Source organism: Micromesistius poutassou, assembly GCF_964030765.1.
Source record: "Micromesistius poutassou genome assembly, chromosome: 6".
NCBI lineage: Eukaryota > Metazoa > Chordata > Actinopteri > Gadiformes > Gadidae > Micromesistius > Micromesistius poutassou.
Genome location: NC_140276.1, coordinates 19,559,481 through 19,583,686, shown reverse-complemented (window position 1 = coordinate 19,583,686; position 24,206 = coordinate 19,559,481). Strand labels below are relative to the sequence as shown.

General features: G+C 46.0%; 1 protein-coding gene across 3 annotated transcripts; it reads right to left on the bottom strand.

Annotated features, from left to right (window-relative positions):
* Positions 1-2,385: 2,385 nt before the first annotated feature.
* maml1 (mastermind-like transcriptional coactivator 1) lies at positions 2,386-22,513 on the bottom strand. 3 transcript variants are annotated; one of them, XM_084469845.1, is made up of 6 exons: positions 22,022-22,513; positions 20,783-21,077; positions 11,097-12,593; positions 8,850-9,155; positions 6,018-6,147; positions 2,386-4,126 (listed from the first exon to the last, which is right to left on the bottom strand). In XM_084469845.1, the coding sequence occupies exons 2-6, from the start codon at positions 21,068-21,070 to the stop codon at positions 3,087-3,089; spliced, it is 3,261 nt and encodes a 1,086-aa protein (XP_084325971.1). In that variant the 5' UTR covers positions 21,071-21,077; positions 22,022-22,513; the 3' UTR covers positions 2,386-3,086. The 3 variants fall into 3 exon arrangements, with proteins under 3 accessions (XP_084325971.1, XP_084325969.1, XP_084325970.1); XM_084469843.1 differs by having other exon boundaries at positions 20,783-22,513; XM_084469844.1 differs by having other exon boundaries at positions 8,850-9,152; positions 20,783-22,513.
* Positions 22,514-24,206: the final 1,693 nt, after the last annotated feature.

Genomic DNA, 24,206 nt, shown 5'->3' with positions numbered 1-24,206 from the left:
GCTTCCACTAGAGGTTGAGCTCTTATGCCCCCTCTCAGAACTCACTCAGTCCTTTCTACACACGGCACCTGCTCTTCCGTAACCTGACCCACACACTCAACTGTGGGCGGACCTAATCTAACATGTAAGAATGAAGAACTATGTTTTTTGCTCCAGATGGTCCTGATGTGCAAATAAATAATTTGCCTGAGGCACGGTAAATAAGGCAGAGCTCTGTGCAACATCTGCTAGTCCTGGGTAAACCAAAAGCTGCTTTGTTAAGTTTACAAAGAAAAAGACAGAAAAGGGGTCAGCGTTCTCCACCCTGATGTTATCTGGACAGGATTTCCATATATATATACAAAACTGTCATTTTTTCTGTCTGTTTTTCTGTCATTTTTTTGTCCATTGGTGTTTTTACTCGTGTAGCAAAGTAATTTGAATACAATATGGAATGGAAGTGTCCATATCATATAGAATATGACACTTCGGCTAGGCACAAAGTAAAAAATAAATGTGGCGAACAAAATACTAACAATACAAGTAATTTGAGCTGGTTGTTCCATGCATGTTGTAAGCTTGGAGAACATGACAGCGAACTGGACTGCAGTCTGGATGAAGGCCCTATGTAATAATTTAGCCAGCTGTCGTCACAAGGCCAGCACTGGGGAACGTTCATGTTGGGTCACTGAGAGAAAATACAAGCTTAAAGTCAAGGCAACAGCTCGTCCATTAGGCTTACAACCCAAGGAGGCATTTAACCAACGCATGCCCAAACGCACACAACCTTGAGCATACATACACATTCACCCCGCGCACACCAAAGAAAGACAAGACACAAGGACTCAATTTCTATAAACTATATTTACATAATACTCTTGTCTTACAGAGAACCATATAAAAAGTATAAAATACTTACAAAACTCGGCCACAATATATAAAAATAACCTCTATCTTCTCCAGAACATTAGGAAAGGCAACATACAAAAAAATAGACTTAGACTTTTATACAGATCCAGATACACTAAACCTCAGCTGACCAGGGCCCTGCAGGGCCACCGCTTTGGAGCCATGGATTTGGAAGAATAAACACAACCAGCCCCAAATGTTAATTAACAAATCATTATTAAAATATACTACACAATAGTTAAATGAAAATCAATACAATGCATATGTTTCTTATTGTATGAAACTCCATCACAGACAGTACAGTAACCTTATTTTTTTAGACCTCTTTTTTCTTTTTTAATTCTGCGGGTCTTTTCAAATGTTGTCCCTGTGAGGCACACCTGTAGTCGGGCAACCCACCAATCAGGAACAACGGACCTGGTTCAGAATGCCGAAGCCAAGGCCAGTTTAGACAGTGGAAGGTAACTCTTTAATCACATCTTTAAAACTAAGATGGGACCAAACTTCTCTTTATATTCCATACATAGACAGCGATGTGTCACATCCTGCAGCCTAATGTCTATCTAGCCATCAATTTCCTGGGATCACAGTCAATGAATGGGATATACATATCCATTTAGCAATGTACTCCGAAATCAACAGTCACATCGGATCTGATAAATGACATAAAACATGGCTCAACAGCCTAATTGTTTCACAAGGCGTTGCAAAATGACTGCCTTGAAGCCACAACAGCAAAGACGATACATCACACCACCTCCGTGTCCAATGACATTCCCCTAGTTGGAGGAGTATGAATGAGACTGGTTGAGCAGGGAGGGGGGGCTGATCACATCCTTATTTCTATTTTTTCAATCAACTTAGTGTTGGCACTTTTCTAACCGTGAGAGGAATTGGCAGTGGAATGACATCACGGTAAGCATCATCTCAAGGGGGGGCAGTGATTGGACGAGGAGGCAGCGAGTCGGGCTGCAGAACAATGACTCCATTGTGTTGTTTTCCTGTCAGGGAGAGCCAGCGAGGCATCAACCCAGATAATACTGGATATATTTACATCTGAGAAAACAGCCAAACAATGCTGTCTACGTGTGTGACGCGTTGGGTTAAAGGTTGTGTGTTTTTGAATAATTTGAATGTTAGCTGAAGAACAGCGGGTTGGTTGTAAGGAAGCCATGGATGGTGTACATCCTAAACTCTGGGTTGGCCTTAAGCCAGATACTTAGCCCCTAGCATATCTTTGTACTCCCTGTGATGTAGCCCAGCCCATGTTACAGAAACAACTCACAAAAGGCAACAACATGAGTGGCAAAAGCAAGACATCAATAGTTCCAATTTCAGATTGGTTCAAAATGAGCCTGTATCCCCTTTTTGAAAGACAACTGGCAATTCTGGGTATTCAGTAGAGCCAATTAATTATACAGCGACTGCAGTGTCACTGCAACCACAAGGCACTTCCCCACCCCCCCCCCCTCGAGTCCTTGTGATGTTATTGGATGATATTCATCATGGTAACATACGGATTAGTGTGGTCTCAAGGTAAACTTTCCAATTTTGGGAACCTTCGAAGAATACGAAGTTAGCAAAAACCTTCGATAGTTAAAATGTGTCCTAGCAAAAAGGGCTCAGTGGACCCAGCGTACAGTTAGGCTATATGACTATGCTTTAACATTCCAATTAGCATGTTAGTATGCTAACAAGCCCACAATACACTCAGATATTTTCTTTAGAAAATGCACCCTCTGGTTATTACTATAATTCTTATGCCACAGGGGAAACCACTCAAAATGATGGTTTTTCGAGAAAGAAAAGGTTAGCATCAAGATGGCTGCTCACCTGTGAATAGTATACAACCGTCTCAAGATGGCTGGCCGTTTAACACGTTACTTCCAAGACTTTAAGCGTTTACACTGGATAAGAACCTTCTCAAGTTGCTGCTTAAGCAGTTTTACTTGGCAGCAGCATACACTCGGCAATCAAAAGTCGAGTGTCTGTTTGGTAAACAGACACTCGACACTACCCCACGTCATCTGTACAGTGTTGAGATTCAGCTGTTTCTGGCCAACCTGAAAGCCATTCACAATTCATAGAGGAGGAAGGAAGGTCATCCTCCTCGTCCTTGGGGAGGGGGTCTCCTCCCAGAGTTCCACCCCTCTCCCCACCCCTTCAGTCTGTCTGCTCTCCCGGGGGCCAGAGGGGGCTCAGGGGAGGGGGTCAGAGCAGTGGTGGCCGTTGAGGAGCTCGTCCAGGTCGTCCATCCACTCCTGGGTGCTCTGGCCCTTCAGCAGTGAGTCCACCAGGTCGCTCTCCCCCGGGAAGCTGGGCAGCCCGCCGCTGCCCGACGCCGCGCCGTAGCCAAACGAGAGCTGCTGCTGCTGCTGCTGCTGCTGCTGCTGTTGATTCAAAGTCCTATTGACCTGGTAACCTTGGTTACACTGCAGAGCCTGGCGTCCGTTGCCCTGGGGCTGTCCAAAGCCCCCCAGGTCGGGGAGCATGGGCTGGCTCTGGACGGCCTGCTGCTGAGTCTGCTGGCTGGCCATGTTGGCCTGCATCATCTGCTGCCCCAGGGGACGGCCACTCGGGTTGGAACCAAAGGGCGCCGCGCCCGACGGCATCTTGGCCATGCGGGGCTGCTGCATCTGGAAGGGGATGGAGGGATTGGAGAAGGCCGGGGGCATGCCCCCGTTGCTTGAGGGAGCCTGGCTGCCCAGGGCTTGCTGCAAGCCCTGGTGCTGCTGCTGCTGCCAGGCCTGGCTCTGGACGCTCTGCAGGTTGCTGGGCATTGAGGCTCCCATACTGGCTGCCATGGCTCCAGGAAGCCGGGGGGCCAGCTGCTGCTGCTGCTGCTTGAGGAGAGCAGCATTGGGCTGGTTCTTCAGGTGCTGCTGCTGCTGCTGCTGGGCCAGCAGGTTGTGCCTGTAGGTGGCGCTCATGGGGCCCAGCGGCTGTCTCTGTATGCTGCCCTGCTGGGAGGGGTGGGCAGGGTGGGCAGGGTGCGACGGGTGCATGTTCATACTGTTGTACAGCACCTGCTGGACGTCCAGAGCCCCGCCCCCGCCACACGACGGCAGGCTGAGGTCAGCCTGGGCGGCGGTCGGGGGCGGGGCTACACTTCCCCCGGGCCCGCCTCCCTGGCCACCTAGGCTCATTCCCATCATGCCTTGGTTCTGAGGGAACATACGCTGGGCCCCAGGGGCGGGACCTCCCATGGCGCCAACACCGCCCATTGGCTGAGAGGAAGCTGTGAAAAGAAAGGAAACCATGACATCACAAACCATCTCACAGAACCGACAGACATCCTGAATAATATTGTAGTGCATTGTTGGTAAATACAATTTTGCATTCCACTATCTCATTTAGAAGATAGACCACAGAAGCTGGATCGTAACCAGGCGCGGTTACGATCCAGCTCCTGTGGTTCTTGTTCGCCAGTCCAATGAACACCATTTACACAGAAGAAGCAGAGCTGGCCACCAGACCCCATGCCATGCATACACTAGCAACGCCAGACACACAAGGAAATGCCAGTTTGTTTCCTCTCTGGCTCTGAGCACTGGCTCTGCTCGCTGCTAGCATCTACGCTAGCAGACTCCATCATTGTGATGCCATTACATAGAAATGGCAGACTTATGGATTCATCTGTAGGTGCAGAACACTTTGTTTTGTCAAGATTGCTAATTATTAAGAAAAATGGTTGATACACTTGAACTACTTCACTACTGTACTTAAGTACTAAAATACTGTATCCGTACTTTACTGGAGTATTGTTTTTTTTCCTCCTACTTCACTACATATTTTTGATGAGTTTAATGCTTTTACTCCAATACATTTTTCATGTGCTGAATCGTTGCTCGTTACAATTATAAAAATGTTATCCCATTGATTTCTGTTGGAAGACTCATTGCTCGTTGGCCGGAAATGGAAAGGGAGGCTGTTTACGTTTGGTTGTAGTCTTTTCGTTCGGTTCTCTGTCTCAACAGTAGTGCTGAATCAACACTGTACAGATGACGTGGGCTAGTGTCGAGTGTCTGTTTACCAAACAGACACTCGACTTTTGATTGCCGAGTGTATGCTGCTGCCAAGTAAAACTGCTTAAGCAGCAACTTGAGAAGGTTCTTATCCAGTGTAAACGCTTAAAGTCTTGGAAGTAACGTGTTAAACGGCCAGCCATCTTGAGACGGTTGTATACTATTCACAGGTGAGCAGCCATCTTGATGCTAACCTTTTCTTTTTCGAAAAACCATCATTTTGAGTGGTTTCCCCTGTGGCATAAGAATTATAGTAATAACCAGAGTGTATTGTGGGCTTGTTAGCATACTAACATGCTAATTGGAATGTTAAAGCATAGTCATATAGCCTAACTGTACGCTGGGTCCACTGAGCCCTTTTTGCTAGGACACATTTTAACTATTGAAGGTTTTTGCTAACTTTGTATTCTTCGAAGGTTCCCAAAATTGGAAAGTTTACCTTGAGACCACACTAATCCGAATATGTCCAAGAAGTGACCGTTACTTCTTCACGGCACGGGCTTTCGTGGTTCACTGGAGAAGGCGGGGCTACGCACAGAGACTAGACGTCTTTAGAATAATTTGCCTACTCCCGAATGTTTAAATTTTTTTATGAATGAAGACACCCGCATGCAAGAATGAATTCACGTCTGATTGTAAGCTACAAACGCGATTAACTATTTACAAGTGCTAAAAAAACACCAACATTTTCTTTATTTTGCTGACCACTTGTTTTTTATCCCGACAAAAGCCTCGTAAGGAAAGTTCCTCTGTGTCTTTCTTGTAGATCGCACCATCTTTCCCCGTTTTCGTTAATGCGACTGCATCACCTTCTCTCCCATGATGGTCAGCAGCTCGCGGATTTCACCGTCTCTCCAGTTAGAACTACTCATGTTGATATTGCTGCGTTGTCTCGGTTGTAGAGACAACGCAGCAACACCTCTACCCAAGTCCACCCCCCCCACCCCCGGAACTGCGGAAAGTCTGATCGCATTTACATCAAAATGAAACCAACTTACCTCGGTCAGTGTACTCGCGGACCATGCCGGGAAAAAGGCGTGCATAAGACGGGCATATTTGGCAGTGTAAAAACATCTAATGTTAGGCGAGAGTGGGAGGTGGTACCTGTGAACTGGTTGACCTGCTGCTGGAAGGGGTTCTGCCCGGTCGTCTGTCCAGCCTGGTCCTGGTACTGGGGCGGGGGCCTGGTAAGGTGTCTCTGGAGCTGCTGGTCCTGCTGCTGTCGCTGTTTCTCCTGAGACGGGACCACGGGGGCAGAGGAACAGATGGCCAGAGACAAAAATGGTTAGCAAATATATTGAGTTGAAAAAAATAAATTTCGACCAAGGAAAGAAAAAGAATAAAATAAAATGACTAAACAAGTGGACAGTTACAATTAAGTAATATTTACAAAAAAGAAAACCACAAATTAAAATAAACTGTCTTAACACTTGCTTTACCTGTTCGAAAAGGGTGAGAAGAAAAACGTATTTAATCTCACCCCTTCTCCCTAAATTATTGATCCATAATGGCTTATCAGCTTCCTAATTACTGATATAAAATTCAGTATCAAAAATATACATTAGTTATCAATAGTGTAAATTCATCACCAATTACGTATTTTTCTAATTATATTGTCTAGTTATCTATTAATATTGGTAGTAACCATATATCCAATATATATGAACTAAACCAACATTCAATATTCTATAAATACCACACACACACACACACACACACACACACACACACACACACACACACACACACACACACACACACACACACACACACACACACACACACACACACACACACACACACACACACACACACACACACACACACACACACTTCATCCCTGTACCTCCTGAAAATCATTTCTTTATATTTCATTTTAAGCTGCAGTTATATCAACAGTTTGTCATTATTTAGCAGTGTGCATAATCATGCATCTCCTAAAAACAATTCGTTCTTATTATTTTCAGTAACAAAAACGATTCATTCTTATTATTTTCAATAACAGGGATGCTAGTGCAACACTCAATACAACAATTGTTCAGTGTCGTAGCCCCCTCTAGTGCACTGCAGGAGAACTGCTAAACATGAACCTGATTCAACAGAAGAACGGGCTAAAGGTTGAATTTGTATTCTGTGTCAAATACCCTCCATGGGTCTGCACATGACCAGCTGGGTCTCCACGTGAGCAGTTGGGGCTACAGTGTCCATATGGTTCTCTACCCGACACGCAGCGCATGGGTCTCTAAGGCGCACTTCCCCCGGCGGGGGCGCTTGGGCCGAACACGCCTCAGCCCAGTAGTGAAGGTGCGGTTTGGCCAAGCTCAGTTACGGCTCCGTTTCCACCGCCGACAGTACCCTTATGGTAGGGCGGGGTTTAAGACAGTACCCTTATGGTAGGGCGGGGTTTAAGACAGTACCCTTATGGTAGGGCGGGGTTTAAGACGACAGTACCCTTATGGTAGGGCGGGGTTTAAGACGACAGTACCCTTATGGTAGGGCGGGGTTTAAGACGACAGTACCCTTATGGTAGGGCGGGGTTTAAGACGACAGTACCCTTATGGTAGGGCGGGGTTTAAGACGACAGTACCCTTATGGTAGGGCGGGGTTTAAGACAGTACCCTTATGGTAGGGCGGGGTTTAAGACGACCGTACCCTTATGGTAGGGCGGGGTTTAAGACAGTACCCTTATGGTAGGGCGGGGTTTAAGACAGTACCCTTATGGTAGGGCGGGGTTTAAGACGACAGTACCCTTATGGTAGGGCGGGGTTTAAGACGACAGTACCCTTATGGTAGGGCGGGGTTTAAGACGACAGTACCCTTATGGTAGGGCGGGGTTTAAGACGACAGTACCCTTATGGTAGGGCGGGGTTTAAGACGACAGTACCCTTATGGTAGGGCGGGGTTTAAGCCGTATGGCGATAGCCGCGGCGGCTACGTAAGCATCATGACCTCAGAGCAGCCCGACACAGTGTAGCCTGCTAATAAATCCAAGGAATAAGAAGAACGTGACACAATGAACAAAGAGCAACAATGTGGGACGTCCAAGAAGGACTTCAAACTTTCAAGCTCATCACGGCTCAGTCCGTACCCCGCCCACTTTTTATGGTGGAAAACGCAAACCGTGCCGCACCTTTGCATACCGAACCGACCGGCACCCACTGGTGGAAATGCGCCCTAAGGGACGCGATGGGCAAACTATAAATTTGTCCGCTTTGTCTTTTCTCATACAGTTACTGGTAATTAACAAAGCGATTCATTATGTTCACATAGATGCTCATTTGTACAATATCATCTTCACACATCCCATGTTACTGCGGTCTATGCTCAGAATCACCGATGCAGAATGGCAAACAGGAGTTTAACTCTGTCTGTACTGCCTGTCCAACCAACATGTGTCTTGATCAACTGTCTGTACTCTGCCTGTCAGACCAACATGTATTTAGATCAACTGTCTGTACTCTGCCTGTCAGATCAACATGTGTCTAGATCAACTGTTTGTACTCTGCCTGTCAGATCAACATGTGTCTAGATCAACTGTCTGTACTCTGCCTGTCAGATCAACATGTGTCTAGATCAACTGTCTGTACTCTGCCTGTCAGATCAACATGTGTCTAGATCAACTGTTTGTACTCTGCCTGTCAGATCAACATGTGTCTAGATCAACTGTCTGTACTCTGCCTGTCAGATCAACATGTGTCTAGATCAACTGTCTGTACTCTGCCTGTCAGATCAACATGTGTCTAGATCAACTGTCTGTACTCTGCCTGTCAGATCAACATGTGTCTAGATCAACTGTCTGTACTCTGCCTGTCAGATCAACATGTGTCTAGATCAACTGTCTGTACTCTGCCTGTCAGATCAACATGTGTCTAGATCAACTGTCTGTACTCTGCCTGTCAGATCAACATGTGTCTAGATCAACTGTCTGTACTCTACCTGTTCAGCCAGCAGTTGGCGCTGACCCAGCATGTACTGCTTCTGTTGCTCCATCATCTGCATCTGCTGCTGTTGGTGGTGCTGCTGCTGCTGCTGTTGATGCTGCTGCTGTTGTTGCTGCTGTTGCTGTTGTTTGAGAGCAGCAGCCACTGCGGCCTGGTTGCTCAGGTAGGACGCGTTTCCGTGATTACCCGTCATGGGGTTGCCGCCGGTTGGCGTTGCCATGGTGCTGCCTCCCTGGAGGGTTGCCATGGCATTGGTTGGGCCGGGGCCGTGCGGAGCAGGAGGGTATGTGTTCTGGTCCTGCTGATGGTTGAAACACAGGTTGTAGTTTGCACAGACGGCCACCGGGGGGCAGAGGAGAATGGCAGCAGTTTGGGGATTCATTAAGTAAACTTTAATAGATCATACACCAGGCTGCTGGCATAAAACAGCAATTCATAAAAACATGAATAATAAAGCCTAAGAATAACAATAAGTTGAGCGCTGCATGCAGCACTCGCATATTAAAAAGCAGCCCAGACCATGCCGTTATAGTAGCACCATGAATATAGTTCAATATAGTACGAGAACCACAAGATATCCGCCACACACCAAAGCTCAAGTGTCAAGGGCAGGCGTAAAGCATCTCTCCTTTCCTTCTGCCCCAATGAGCACTTCCACACTGTAGACGGAGCTGGAGTGAAGAGCGTGTCTCCCCTGATGGGGGGGGGTCTATTTATTCCACCTCCGTCTGACATTTATGATGCCGTTTTGTTCAGTTGATCATTTAAAAAAAAAAAAAAGGCCTGAAAGTCAACCCACGCATGAATAGGCCTACTAGTAACCCGACTAAAATACTAAATACTAAAATACTAATGCCATGTGTATCTGCAGCAGCATGTACTGTTAAACAGAAAGCCTGGGGTGGTGGGAGGGGGGTGTCTCACGAGGAGGAGGAAAACAAGCAGCAGCTATATTTAAATAGCGAGCGGGGACAGGACGGCATCCCAGATATACTCATATACATGATGTGTGAGTGAGTAAGTTAGTGAGTGAGTGAGTGGGTGCATGAGTGAGCGAAAGACAGACAAGGCAGTGAAATAAAGAAGAAATGGAAAGAAACAAAACAAGAGAGATACTAAAAGCAAGAGATTGCCTGGCAAAAGAAAGAGGGGGAAGAAGTTGCGTGAATGAAAGGCTGCTTTGTTACTCCTCCCCCTCCTCTTCCCAGCCCAGCCCACCCCCCCCCCCCCCCCCACACACATACAAACACACACCCAGCTGCCTGACCTAGAGAGACAACACAACACACTTCCCTGAGAGAGCGCAAGCGAGAGAGAGAGAGAGGGCCTGTGCCAAACCTACAAGGAAAGGAGGAGGGGGAAGAGGGGGCCAGCAGAACAGAAGCCCTCCCCTCTCTGGCCGGGGCTGTAGACAGCAGCCAATGGTCTGGGTCTTGCTAGTGATCCGTGCTGGTAAACATCTCCCAATACACACACACACCACATCTCATCCGCTGTCAGGAGACTTAAATGTGTGTACTATGAATATAATGTCAATACTATTAAAATAAACATTATGCCAGTACAACATCAGGCTGATGCTCATTCTTGATTCTGTAGTCTTGGTACAATGACAGTACACTTTATGGCAGTAGAAATGTTTTTGTTTCAACCAAATGTTTGGGTTTTATCCTTTGTTTTAACACAACAACTTGTAAGAGGAGATCTGCAGATTGCAGAAGAAGAAAGACTGCATATGTGCATTCCTGTGCACGCCTATGTGTGCTGTGTGCGTCTTTGTGTACACACAACGTCCTCTGAAAACATGCTGTAGGCCCTGTTCTGCCCAACAGTGCTACCATATATATATATATATATATATATATATATATGTCGTTTTTCCCCAAGGAATATGTAGCTTATGCCTGTGCACACATCCAGTGATCCACAACACATAAAAAGGGAATGCATAAAGAGTGAGAATCTGGGAGGGGGGGAGAGAGAGAGAGAGAGGGAGGGAGAGAGACACATAGACGGGGAGAGACTGAGAGGGGCCTGAGGCTGTTCTGAAACCATCTCAAGTCACAGGAAAACAGAGTGAGCAGACAAAGCAGCCTCATATTTCAAAGGGCTCAGCTACAGAGAGAGCGAGAGAGAGGAATAGACCTTCAGTATATCAGTAGCAGATTTATGTCTCGGTGTCATGGTTTAGTTTGCCGTGCAACTGGCTGATCCCTGAGAATACACAAAAGCACCAACCTACCTGTGCGTGGGGCAGGTGAGGCCGGAAGGGCATGCCAGCCTTCTGCTTGGTCTGCTGCTGTCTGAGGAAGGACAGCAGCGCCGCCTTGTTCTGGGTGTTGGGAGGCCCTCCCGCACCGGCCGGCCCGGGACCCGACGCCTCGAAGTGGGACAGGGGCTTGGTGTTGTTGTAGCTCAGCATGGCTGCCGTGGCCAGGGCGCTGGCCGTGGGAGGGTGGCTGAGGGGCGCCCCGGAGGACGGATGGCTCAACATGTTGGGGTGGCCACCTGCCCCCTGCATGTAGCCCCCGGCCCCTGCCTTGGGCGAGCCCTTGTTGGGCTGCCCGGGCATCAGCAGCTGCTTGGGGGCGTTGGGGTTGAAGTCGTTGGGGTACAGCGAGGGGCTACTAGGCTTGTCCATACCAAAGGCGCCCCCTAGTGGGCTCTGGGAAGGGTTGGCTGACTGGGGCCATGATGGAGGGTGGGGGTGGAACTTGGCCTGCTGCTGTTGCTGTTGTTGTTGTTGTTGCTGCTGCTGCTGCTGCTGCTGCTGTTGTTGCTGTTGTTGTTGTTGTTGCTGCTGCTGTTGTTGCTGTTGCTGTTTCTGCTGGAGTTGGTTGTGGAGGTGCTGGACTCTCTGCTGCTGGGCGGCCAACTGCTGTAGCTGCTGGGCTGGAGAGAGGTCTTTGGAAACCTGGGCCCCGGGGGGGAGGAGCTGTCTGCTGGGGGGGGCCTGCTGGGGGAGGGCGGGGGAGGAGGCCAAGGAAGAGGCCACAGGCGAGGTGGTAGGGAGCGGGGGAGGGCCTGAGGAGGTGGGCCTGACGTGGGGGGGCCCCGTGCACGAGTCCTGCTCGAAGGCGGCCGACGCCGGGGAGAACTCGGCCTTGACGCTGGCAAGGTCGGGATGCATGAGGACCGGGTTCTGCTGGCTGGGGGTCACCTGACCGCCGCCGACTCCCCCGGAGGAACCCGCCGCACATCCACCGCCGCCGCCGGCCACAGGCCCGGGCCGGGCCGGGGGCAGGTCGGGAGGGTCCTTGCGGTCCTCAAAGCCGTCGTTGAGGATGTCCTGGATGTCCTCGTACGGCACAGAGCGGTTCAGCTCGTCCATCAGCTCCGTCCACTCCTGCTCGTTCAGGTTGAGGTCCGGGAAGAGGCTGTTGGTGGCTCCCCCTCCCGACGGCAGCATGCAGGGGAGAATGTCGTCCGGCTCCTGCTTCATCTCCTTCAGGCGGAAGTCGTGGTGGTGGCGGTGCTGGTGGTGGTGGTGGTGGTGCTCGGCCGCCCGCGCGCCATCGCTGGGGTCGCCGCCGGTGACGCGGTTGCCGTTGGAGACCAGCGAGTCAGCTATCCTGAGCTTGGAGTCGAGGGGAGAGCGGGGTGGCAGGCTGCCGTTGGCCGTGCCGTTGTCCAGGCAGGCCTTCTTGGTGGGGGGGAAGCCGTCGCTGAAGCCGTTGGCATGCTCTCGGCCAAGCGGCGAGCTAGCACTTTCCAGCTTCCTCTTCACCGTTTCCTGCAGCTGGAGAACATAGGAACACTCAGTTACCACCACAACACTCATGTAATACAGGCCTGATCCGACACTGGGCAGCTTCAGAAGCCAATCTTATGAACATTGTCAACATTGGGACTCCTTGGTTCTTTTTGTTTTATTTGAACTGTGGCCCAAAAATAACTATGACTGCCATCCATTTGCTCTCGTCAGGAATCCATGAAATGTGTGCCTTTACAAAAAATGTAATATATAAGATGCATTGTTGAGGGATTTACAATAAACATATTTTTTCATTTGATACAATGAATGTAAATGCCCAAGTTAACAATAGGCCATCTGTAAATTATCAAAGAATTTTTATCAGAGAATGTGACATGGGAATGAGGGTAAACTGACACGAGACCAAACTGACAGCAATCCGTACATGTAACTGTGACGATGTCATCTGCATAAGTTGGTGGGAGCGGAAGAGCGGAATAGCATAGGCATATGCTTTCTGTCTCTGCCCCTGAGACAGACAGAGAAAGAGGGACACTTGGAAGGTGTTTGCATTACCTTTAAGTGTGCAGTGTGTAGAAATTAAAAGGCATCTAGCAGAAAGGATTGTTCTAGCGAGTTTTCACTAGAATGAGGCCATCCTTAAAAATATTTCTGTTTGTCGTAACCCGACCGACCCTGTCAATTTGGGACTGACCCAAATATTTACTTTTTTTCCCTTTTAGTCCGACCGACTTGCTGTAAACTTTCGTTTCGTTTTTTACTCTTCAATCAACTAATGCAAATACAATAATACACTATAAATTATATTTTAGTAAGTATTGTGAATATAAATTGCCTACATACAGCAGTGTAGCCATGGTTTTTTCAACAGGGTGGACTTTTGCAAAGTAGGGTGGGACACTATTTTTTACATTACATTTTTTGATTCCGATATAGGCAGTACAGCAATTGCCCCACAATTAAACAACACATGATTTTCACGTGTTCATCCCCGGGGGGGATTTAAGGCACAACATGCATTCATGTGATTTTAACATCGAACATAGACTTGTCAAATAGTCAACACCATGGAGAAGAGAACCATATAAAGTAGCCTGGGCTAAATATGAAAAGGTTGTAGTAGGTAGGCCTAGGCTACTGCGAGCTATTTGTAAACATGTAACAAAAATAAAACCTGGTCTGTACAGCCTGAACCCAAAACACTGATTCTGAAGAAGGTACTCCTCAAAATAACAAAACAGAACAGAACAACTTCTGACCAAGAAGGCTATTGAGTTCAACAAACATTTCAGGGATTTTCAATTCTCTGCGCGCGTGCTGACTGTTGGGTCAGACTCAGAGAGCTGAAGCGCTAGGGCAAGCACTGGACTGGGTAGACAGGTGGCCAGGGGCCGCCGGGGCTGGAGAACTCCTCACACCCGGAGGCATGGAGAGAGCTGAAGGACAAGGACTGGAGGTGGTCGTGGACGAGGTTGAAGGCAGCAAGACCGAGTCATTGTTGTCAGCATTGATCCTTTCTGTAGTGGTAAAATCTAATCTTGGTTTCTTAAAAAATGACACCACCAATGTTTGTTTTGACATATGTGTAGCCTAACAGAATCACGATTGTGGACACAATGGACGCACGCTGCGGCCGCCTGCATAGCGCCTTACCCATTAATTAAAGGACAATGCACATCACAACTTGCCCTTTGGGCAAGTGGCTATTAGGTTTTACTTGCCCAATAGCAAAACATACTTGCCCTAAATGGAAAAAGTATGCCTATTAAGAAAATGTTTCACTATTATGCAACATATCAGGAAAATGTCACCTGTAGTAAATAGCAGCCTACCATTGGCAAGTACTACAGCAATCAGAATAAGAAAATGTATTTTTATTGATTTGTGGTGATTTCTTTCCTGAAACAAGTCCATGGTAAAGTCTATGCCACCAGTCTGTGGGGTGGAATTTGTTGACAGTCCCTAAAACAGATGGCAGCCGGAACGTAGATTTAAGTGCTTTTATATCGATAGCAACAACTAATGTCGTTGTGATCTTTGACGATACGGTGTCCTAAACTGTCCTCAACATACTACCCCCATAATGTAGTGAAATTGTGTTGATGAATCCGATTGCGGGGTAAGTCAAAACTGCAATCGGTTAACTTTTACCCACTGTCATGACGGACCTATGGAAACTTCTCCGTCCCACTTAATAAGAAGTTCCTTTTTGTTTCACATCCTGGCGTCGTCTCATTTTCAGGTGTCTTTATTATTTATTTATATTTATTATTTTTTACATTTACCTGGCACTTGGTCAGTTTCAGAGGTTGAAGGAACAAAATGAAAGTGATAGTGCGATCCAGGCAACCCGTAACCCGTGTTTCCACAACCTCACTTTATATCTACATAGGTCGTCAGGTTTCGACATTAGTCCAGAACTACTGTATTAGGAGTCCCAAAGGATGCGTGTTTAATGAACAATCATAATGGCTATCTTAGTTGTAAGCTAGGATCTATGGCTTTACTGAAAGATTACCTAAATCAAATGAATAAATCTATCAAGGAATCTTGACTACACAATTCTGTCGTAAACAATGACATCATCTTTGAAGTACTGTCGTGCTGATGATTGCGGGAAACTATACGTTGTTTAACGCTGGTTAATTAGGCCTATTAAAGGCATGGTCTAATAATTATATGCATATTTGTATAGTGCATGGCATGCTTTCGTAATAGAAATGCTTTTCTCATCGGAGAGAAATAAATTGTAAATAAATAAACAGACTAATATTCCTGGTGCCGACCAATAAGAGCAGCAACATCTTGTCGTGAACATCCCTACCCACTGCTAGATGCCACTAAACCTTAAACACTGCACCTGTAAAGCAAGGCAGTGACGGAAAGAACAGAATGAGGAAGTGTCAGCCTTGGGCCAGAGAAAGATGGTCAACATGGATAGAGAAATGGATCATTTCTGAGAAAGCCTCAAACAAGCCCCTACACAGCTAAAAAGCACAAAGACAATAACCTAAAAACATAGGGGCTGATATTTCAACTACAGCAATTGGCAGATACAAGCTTGTGTTTTTGACCCAAGCCCACCAAACTAAAAAGGGACTTGAGCCTCACTCTTCAGGTTGGGAGTTCAGGTGTGTAACATTTTTTCACCTTGTTAGGTGAAAACGTGTTCGGAATCTGTTAATCCCAACAACAACAAAAAAAAGCACACACCTGGCTTCTCGCCAGACCACTTTACACACCTGGCCTGTGACAGTCCTCCTCCCACACTCTGCTGCAGTAGCTCTAGTAAGTATTGTAGTGCCGGCTTAGGTTTTGGACAAATGAAAAGGCACCGGGTTCGATCCCCTATGTCCACAGTCAGGCATCCTTGAGCGAGAAGCCATAAAACCTACCTGCGCCATAATAAGGTATGGGAATTAAATCTAAGTCGCTTTGGATGAAAATGACTGCTAAATAACTGAATAGTAACTACATAGTCCAACCACCTCTAGCCAACTCATTTCCATCTGTATAGAGGGTGATGTGGGGGTGGATGGGGGGTGAGGAGCCCCTCAACAAAAGAACGAGCAAGAGCAGTGTGTGTGTGAGTGAGTGTGAGTTCACCATGGCTATAAATTAATAAAACGATACACAGACACTACACAAAATAAGCCTGTGTTCAGGAAGTTAATGGGTCATGGGACTTGCAAAGTGCAGGCTCTTCCTCTCTTGCTATTGGCCAAAATGTATTCACGCTTTAGTAACAGATCTTTATGACTTTCACTCTTGCGTAACCAATAGGCAAACAGCAGCACGACATTCAGTCACCACACACAACCAGTCTTGTTGAGGCAGAATTCCTCAGAGAAAAATAGGTTTACAAACGCATACAAACACACTACAAATAAGCCCTTAACTAGCTTGTTAACATGAATTGCTTAAACACAGACAGAGGCTTCGCTTTGAGCACTACTGAACAGTCCAAGTTCAATCCAAGATGAACTAGAACAATTCCGACCACTTGCTAGCATAACGCAGTTAAGACTTTGGTTTGCTCTCCAACACGCAAAACATGTAATGGTTCTCATCCAACTTGACAAGCACGTTTAGAACATTGACAACAATAGGCAACATGGCAGATGTTCGACATGAAAAAGGTTCAGTATGAAGGGGCTGGGACACACCAACAGGCCTTTCATGAATGTACAGAAAGTCTGACATTTTCTGGATGATCCCCTGGTGGGGCTTTGTGAACAAAAATGTCTAACCAACCAGTGCCCTAGTGTAAAGTCTGAAGATTCTGAGAATTCACAACGAGCGAGTGGGCGTGTTGCTGAAGTGTTGAAGTTTCCATCAGACTGGCGCGAAACCATGACCATGGAGTGTAGCTTGGTTGTACTTTTCTCTTCTTGCCTGTATTTTTCATCCATCGTCTTTCTGCTTCCACCCTTCTGTTGATATTGTGGATATGTCTAAATAAATGCAGCATTGACAAACGCAAAGAGTCAGCATCACGGAGTTGGTAGCCTCCCCGCCAGCTTCGAGAACACGAAGTCTGCTGCATACTTTTTGTGTCATGTCCTGACTCCTTCATGCTCAACCCAGGCCCCACTCCTCGCCTAAAGTATACAGAGTATCACCAATATGTGTGAACCCAACTGTGAACCCGCTTATGTGTTGCATGTGTGAAAGGACAACTCCTTATCCTCTCCGGACCTCATTCTCTAGAGATAATCCAGATTTCATATGTGAAGGCCTATAAGAAAAGGCATAAAGAGAATAACCGGAAAACTAGATCAACCAAGTAAAGAGAAACCTGTTTTTCATCTTCAAACTGTCATACAGCAGAAGCAAAAGGAGGTTATTTTATTTGAAGTACTTATTTTAAGTTATACTCCTTTAAAATTGCATTGCAATGTTGCATTGAACAAATAGAAGTAAAAGTGGTTCTTAACTAAATTCTAGAACCAGGGTTGGTAGCGCTGAACTCCATCATAATCCTGGACCATTACACAGTTTAACCATAACAAGTTTAGCTTAATCAGGCTTGGAAAGGAACCGGTAAAAAGGATTGATCCTTTGTTTTAAAAATAAACCATTTAGCGCTGCTTTACCAGTGAATAGCAAGCCCCTTTCATGCCAGCCAGCATCCCAGAGGAGGAGGAGACTCCAGAGAGCTAGGGTCAAACAGGTAACGACAGCCTTTTGTAGTTTGTATTAACTCAGTGGTTGCCTCTTAACTCTGAACTGCTCCTCTTGCTTAAGGTTTTGGATTGGATCATCAACGCCTGTCATCAAGAGCCAAATGCAGGTCAAAGTTGGCTGGTCTGTGTTTTTATGTTGTTAATAGTAATATTCACTGTTGAGTTACATAGCTGATGCTTTTTCCAACACAAATTAAAGTGAATCAGATGCACGTCATGAGCAAGTAGGGATAGGCATCTTGCTCAAGGATTCCTACACGTTATTCTGCTGCTGCGCACATTGAGGACCCTTTCCACTAGATTATCCTGCTCCAACTTTCATGTCCCATTTATGCCCAGCTAGGTGCCACAGACACTTAGTATTAATCAATTGCTCCCGCTTGGAAGACTAATGTTTAATAGATAACAATGATTATTAAACCCATATTAACCAGATGAGTCAACTCATTAGTTGCTCAGCTAAACCGAGAATCGTGTTTTTTGGGCAAGTCAATTAAATACGTACTAGAGGTCTACACTCAATAATAATAATAGAAATTAACATGAGTTACTGCCTTAGTAACTTCACACTCAAGTGTGCAAGAGAGGAACATAATTTCTCTCTGATGGAAAAAAGGAAGCAATAGAGGATTCCACTTCACTGCTCTTTATTAATCAAGCAGGCGCAAGTGACTACGCTTCATTAATGAGCAGGTAGGGTATAGGAATCTCACTGAAAGAGGCCACAGATAGAGTGTGGACATTTGGGTTCAAAAACAGAACTTTGCAGCTAGGATTCAAAGATATTACCCTCATGAATAGCACGAATAGAGCATGTCCCCGTTGGGGCAATAAGTATGAGAGAATGTTTTGCAGTTTATGGTTGGTTTTGGTGGTTTCTAGATTGTTGATGACCACATTATTGTGTGTGAACAATCTGGTGAGAACCCTTTCTTATTCAAATTAAAATACCAAAAAAGCTACTGACCTCAAAACACACCAAACCCCCAATAGGTCTACCTCTATCCATATACTTTGGTACAACATAAACATAACTGAAATGACGTTATAGACCAAGAAAATACTATATATATATAACTAAATAACACTTGAGTGAAAACAACAGGACTCGCAATGATTAATATCAGTTTAAATGCTTTGATTGCAGGAAAGCAGAGGGCTGCTGAGGAAGTGTTGACATTTACAAACTACAATAAGGAAGAAACCCCTCTTCCTGCATAATAAAGGCAACATAGGCAAAGTGAGTCTAATTGATAATTGTAGAAACTGCAACTTTTGCAAGAACAAAGCAACAGGTCCAGGTTTTCACACACACACACACACACACACACACACACACACACACACACACACACACACACACACACACACACACACACACACACACACACACACACACACACACACACACACACACACACACACACACACACACACACACACACACACACAGATTGTTAATGCTATATGAACTGAAATTCAGGCTCCATGTGTTCTGGGCTTTTCAGGGAATTCCGACCCAGGTGACTTTAAGGATCACTAGGGGTTAGGATGCTTACCGGGAGGCTTCAGACACTGGCGGTAAACCCTGAATGTTCCGGCCGGAGTCTGACACCCTTGCATCTACACCATCTTACACATGTCCATTTTCTCACCCATTGTCCTCTACAGTCCAAATCCCTGGGTTGATATAGTATCTAAACTCTGAACACTACAGTCAGTGACAAGTTTAAACAGTAAAATAAAGACTTGCAAAGTGAAGGATTAAATGTTTTGAGGAACAGCTTGACAACATTAGTTGCTATCCAGAAACTCTGCTAATGAGTGTTTACTAGCGTTATAATGGCAGGCCTGTAGACACCTCAAAACTCCATCTCTAACCCTATGCCTCGAGTTAAGTATTGGGCAGGAGGCAGGGCTGTGTAGTGGCTAAAGTGGTGAGGTACTACTGGCTGGGTTGAATCCCCAATACTTGAGCAAAGTTCCTGACCATTAGCTGCACCTTAAAATCATAGACGGTTCCCAGCCTCTTAAAAAATCTCAAAACAATAAAAACTACGGACTTCAGAATCAGGTCACGGGTGTAGTGGTGAATGTGTTTTGACCTGCAGCCTAAAATATACAGGGTTAATTACTCCAATATCTGCAGTCTACCTACAGGCATCATTGTCCTACATGTTACTTTCTACCTGTAGTCACTGCAAGTCACTTTGGATTAACTCTATAGCTTAAGAAGTAATAGACAAAGAGAGAGCAATGGACAGATCCAGAAAATTGGGTTGTGTTGTTGTTAGACTTACTGTGTGTGGTTGTTATTAGACTGTGTGTGTGTGTGTGTGTGTGTGTGTGTGTGTGTGTGTGTGTGTGTGTGTGTGTGTGTGTGTGTGTGTGTGTTCCACCATCACATGCTGCAGTCCTACCTGCTGACTCCAACCAGATATCAAAGCACATACCCACAAGCCATTCTACCATTTCGCTGACATGCTCAGCAGAGTGGCTCTATACATCAACGTTTCCATTTGATTAAAATTCAAAACACCTGAAATGCATCCGAGCCGATAACACGAGAACAATTTGAATTCTGGAGCACGTTAAAATAGCATACGAGGCTCTCAGACTAGAGAGTGCGTTGGCGGTGACAGAGCTCCTCTATACTAACATACAGCATGACAACACTAGGGTCATGTGATATCTCTCTCCTCCCCCCCGCCCCCCGCCCACCCCCTACCAGAAGACGCATGGCTACGAAAAAACTCAGCCTCTGTCTGGAGCTGCACAACTTCAATACACTGGCTTCATAGTGACTCGCACGTTCAATCGCACTGAGCTACAACCTGGCACAGGCACGGCCTCTCTCTCCATCTATATTTATAAAGTCATTAATGGCAGCTCTTCAAGGATAATGTCCCTGAAGCTCTCCGTTGTAGATACCTGTAACCTCGGATGTATTTAAATAATATCGACCACCAGTAGTCTGTTTACATGTTCACATTATGTCGACCACCAGTTGTTTACATGTTCACTTACCGCTATAAGTGTGCTGTTCCTGCTTTGCTCCCCTGGCGTTCCGCTGTCCCCCAGGTCAGAGTTGCTGCCCACGGTCCCCGGGCCCCTCTGTACCGCCTGGTCGCTGCTTTGCGGGGGTTGCCTATGCTTATTCGATCGCTTGGCCTTGGTCTGCAGACATCGCTGGTGCAGGGCGAACGTCTGCTGTCGTTCCAGCTCCTGTCTCTCCAGCGCCGTGTTCTCATAGCGGTTCTCGCAGCCGTTGTGGTGCCGCCGAAAGAGCTCGATTCGCCGGCGTAGGCGCTCCATCACCGCGCTGTGCCGCGGTGCAACATAATCCGACATCATCAATACAGATTGTTGAAAACTCCCGGCTCAGGATTCGTGCATAAAATGCTGAATTTGCCTCTTTTCAGTATGGGCGTCTACACCCCCTCGCCCTTTACAAAGAATCTTCTGCTGGCTTCATAGAGTAAACCTTTGTCTTGCTAATGGCCTTTAGTCACGAGAGAAGTTACCAGCCACGAAGGAAAATGCAAATCGCTAGTGCAATTCCACCTCCCGTTTTGACATATCAATTACTATGAATCACATTTTTTATAACTTATATGAGGAGCAGCTATAGCCCTTCTCTGGAGTGCCGTTTGCAGACACCGTGCAAACCCAGAGCCTTTTACAAAAGCCCACTCAACAAACATATAAACCCCGCAGACATAGTACAACCGATCAAATGTATAGGCAGCCAAACAATCTAACCCAGGCCGATGTTTCAGTCCACTTTCCAATGTACTGAATTGATACAGTTCCCTTATTCCACCCAATCAATGGGCGCACGGCTAGCCTATTATGCTAACACATTCCTCCACTTAAAAATCCAAAGTTGGGACTGAGTGTGGAAAAAGTCCGAACTTTTACATGTCGACAAAGTTCAGTCCTTTTAAGATACACCATATGATTTACCCCGATGCTACCGCCGACTCGTCCGCGACAAAGAGCCTTGTCAAGTGACCCATGTATGGACCCTTGTCCTAAAGTTTATTTTTTGCTCTAGTATTAGCTCTAACAGCGAGCCAGGCTAGTTAGCTCGTCCGTTAGCCTGCCCTAGCTCGGGAGGCTGACTGGCTCCTTCCACTCACTAACTTGACAGGGTTAAAACTAACCGGGAAATACCAACAACACACACACAACAAATGTCAACTTTTCAAACCCAGCCGCACTGATAACAGTCTACCTAGCTCTCCCCATGGCAGCGCGACTTACTGTGGATCAAATGTTCTGCTCAGGCGTTTCTACGGCATCTGTTCTACTGCAAACAGCTGATCCTCCTCCCGAGCAGCTACGACTGGCTAGCTCGGTCACTAGCTAGCGCGCCGCTAACCCCTGTGAGTCGACGGCTAGCCGGGCTAAGCTGCACTGCAAGCTACGTAGCCTAGCTAGCCGAGCGCTACCCCCGTGCGGCTGGCTAGCCGGGCGAGCTAAGCGGCGGAGCGGCTCGACGCGCCGCGAGCCACGGACGTCTCTAACTTGAGCCGGGCTAGCTAAGTAGCCAGCCTGACAGCGTTTAGACAAAGCATGATGCCCAGGCTTCAGAGTTATTTCTTTAACAACTTAGTCCACGTCGATAACCCGCGATCCCAGGCTGAATCAGACCACCGACGTCCCACCAAAAGGAAGAAAAGTGTCCGCGGAAACCCCGCCGTTGCAACTCTTTCTCCGGGTGCTGGCTCTATTGTTTTCCAGCGGACAGGCAGGTCTCCGGCGCCATTTTGGGGCAAATATTTTTTTTTTACCACCTCCTCCAGGAGTCATGTCGCTGTCCCCACCTTATTAGTGAGCGACAGCACAGGCAATAAAAAAAACATATAATGTTGGTTACATTTCTGCGATTAATTTGCTAGCAACACACAGTAAAGACTCAGGTGACAGATCACAGCGTATGATCTACCTGAGTCGGCTCCCGGATCGATCCCTGAATGGTATTGAAACAACTTGACAATGGTCATTTCTGAAAAGTTTTAACGTGTACAGAATTGTTATTATATTTCAACGTCTTTCTGCTGTTTTCAACTTTCAATAAACTTTTCTTGACCCGATTGTCCCCCAATTAACAGCTAAACATAATACCAACATTTTATATTATTTGTATAAATATTGCCTAATATTATTCCCAGAACGGACGATTGCTATAGTGATTTACCCCTCATCTGCAATGCATTTACGTGTTAGTTTACATTCCACCAACCAATCATCTGGAGTTCCTCCTATTCATGTCTCATTTGTTGTGTAGGTTTAAAATAATAATAAAAAATACATTCTTGGGTCTTAACTCAAGTACTAGTCTGTTATTCCATTTCTCTTACAGACCTACAAATACCTCAACGGTAGCCCATGGCATCCCAGATATGACAGCTCATCAAGGAGTTGCAGAGCATCTGTTAGAATGTCATCATGGCAAGCTCATTTTTCTCAGATTCTGTCAACATTCATTACATGATTTGCCACCAAAGAACATGACATCATCTGGATGTGTCATTTTATTCTGTACAGGGTTGAAGCATTGTAAAATCTGCTACCTCCATAGGTAATTTGAAAGAAAAATATAGAATCTGAATGTCCGGGGTAATTACATTGAATAACATCAAAGTAAGCTACTCTGAATTTCATGAATTAATGTGCAAATACCCGAAGTTAATCTCAAATAATGGTGGGTAGAGCAATTTATGGGAGATTTGTGTGACAGCTCAACCTTTAAGTAGTTCCTATAATAGGTTTTCTTCCAGAATTTCAGTTTGCATTTGTCTGAATAAGTGGATGATGATAGTGGAAGTGAATCTCAGAAACACAGGAGGCTGGATGTCACCCTTGTATAACTGACACAGCAGTCTGTGTGTCTGTACTTGATGGTCATTATCATCATGATGAATGATTAATACATTACTATAAATCTATATGGTGATAAACAAGGGTAATTCAGGTCACTAAGCAGCAGTACAAGCATTAGGGAATGAACACAAAACCTTCCGGCAAACGACACTCTGACCAATACATTATCCTAGATTGGCTGGCACTATGGCAGACGACAATAGCAAATGTCCATCATTTTGAGGTCATATTATATTCTTAATTATGGAATTCTCCATAATTTTTCATCTATTAAGAGCTTCAGATCTCTTTTATAGTCCTCAAAGGTTCTCCACTGGTAATACAGACCACCAGCACATAATAACAAGTACAAGGCCTCAACCAGGCCGCACCTGGTTCCATGGTTTACACCGCTCTGTCAGCTGGCAGATGGTAAACCCAAGGGCCCTGGAGTAAAAAAAATGCATTCAAATGTTTTCAAAGAGCACACATTTATTGGTCTATTTAGTACGATTTGTACGCTTTGAGATGATAATAATGGTAGTCATAATGGATTCATCTTGATTATGTAAGAGTTTGAAAA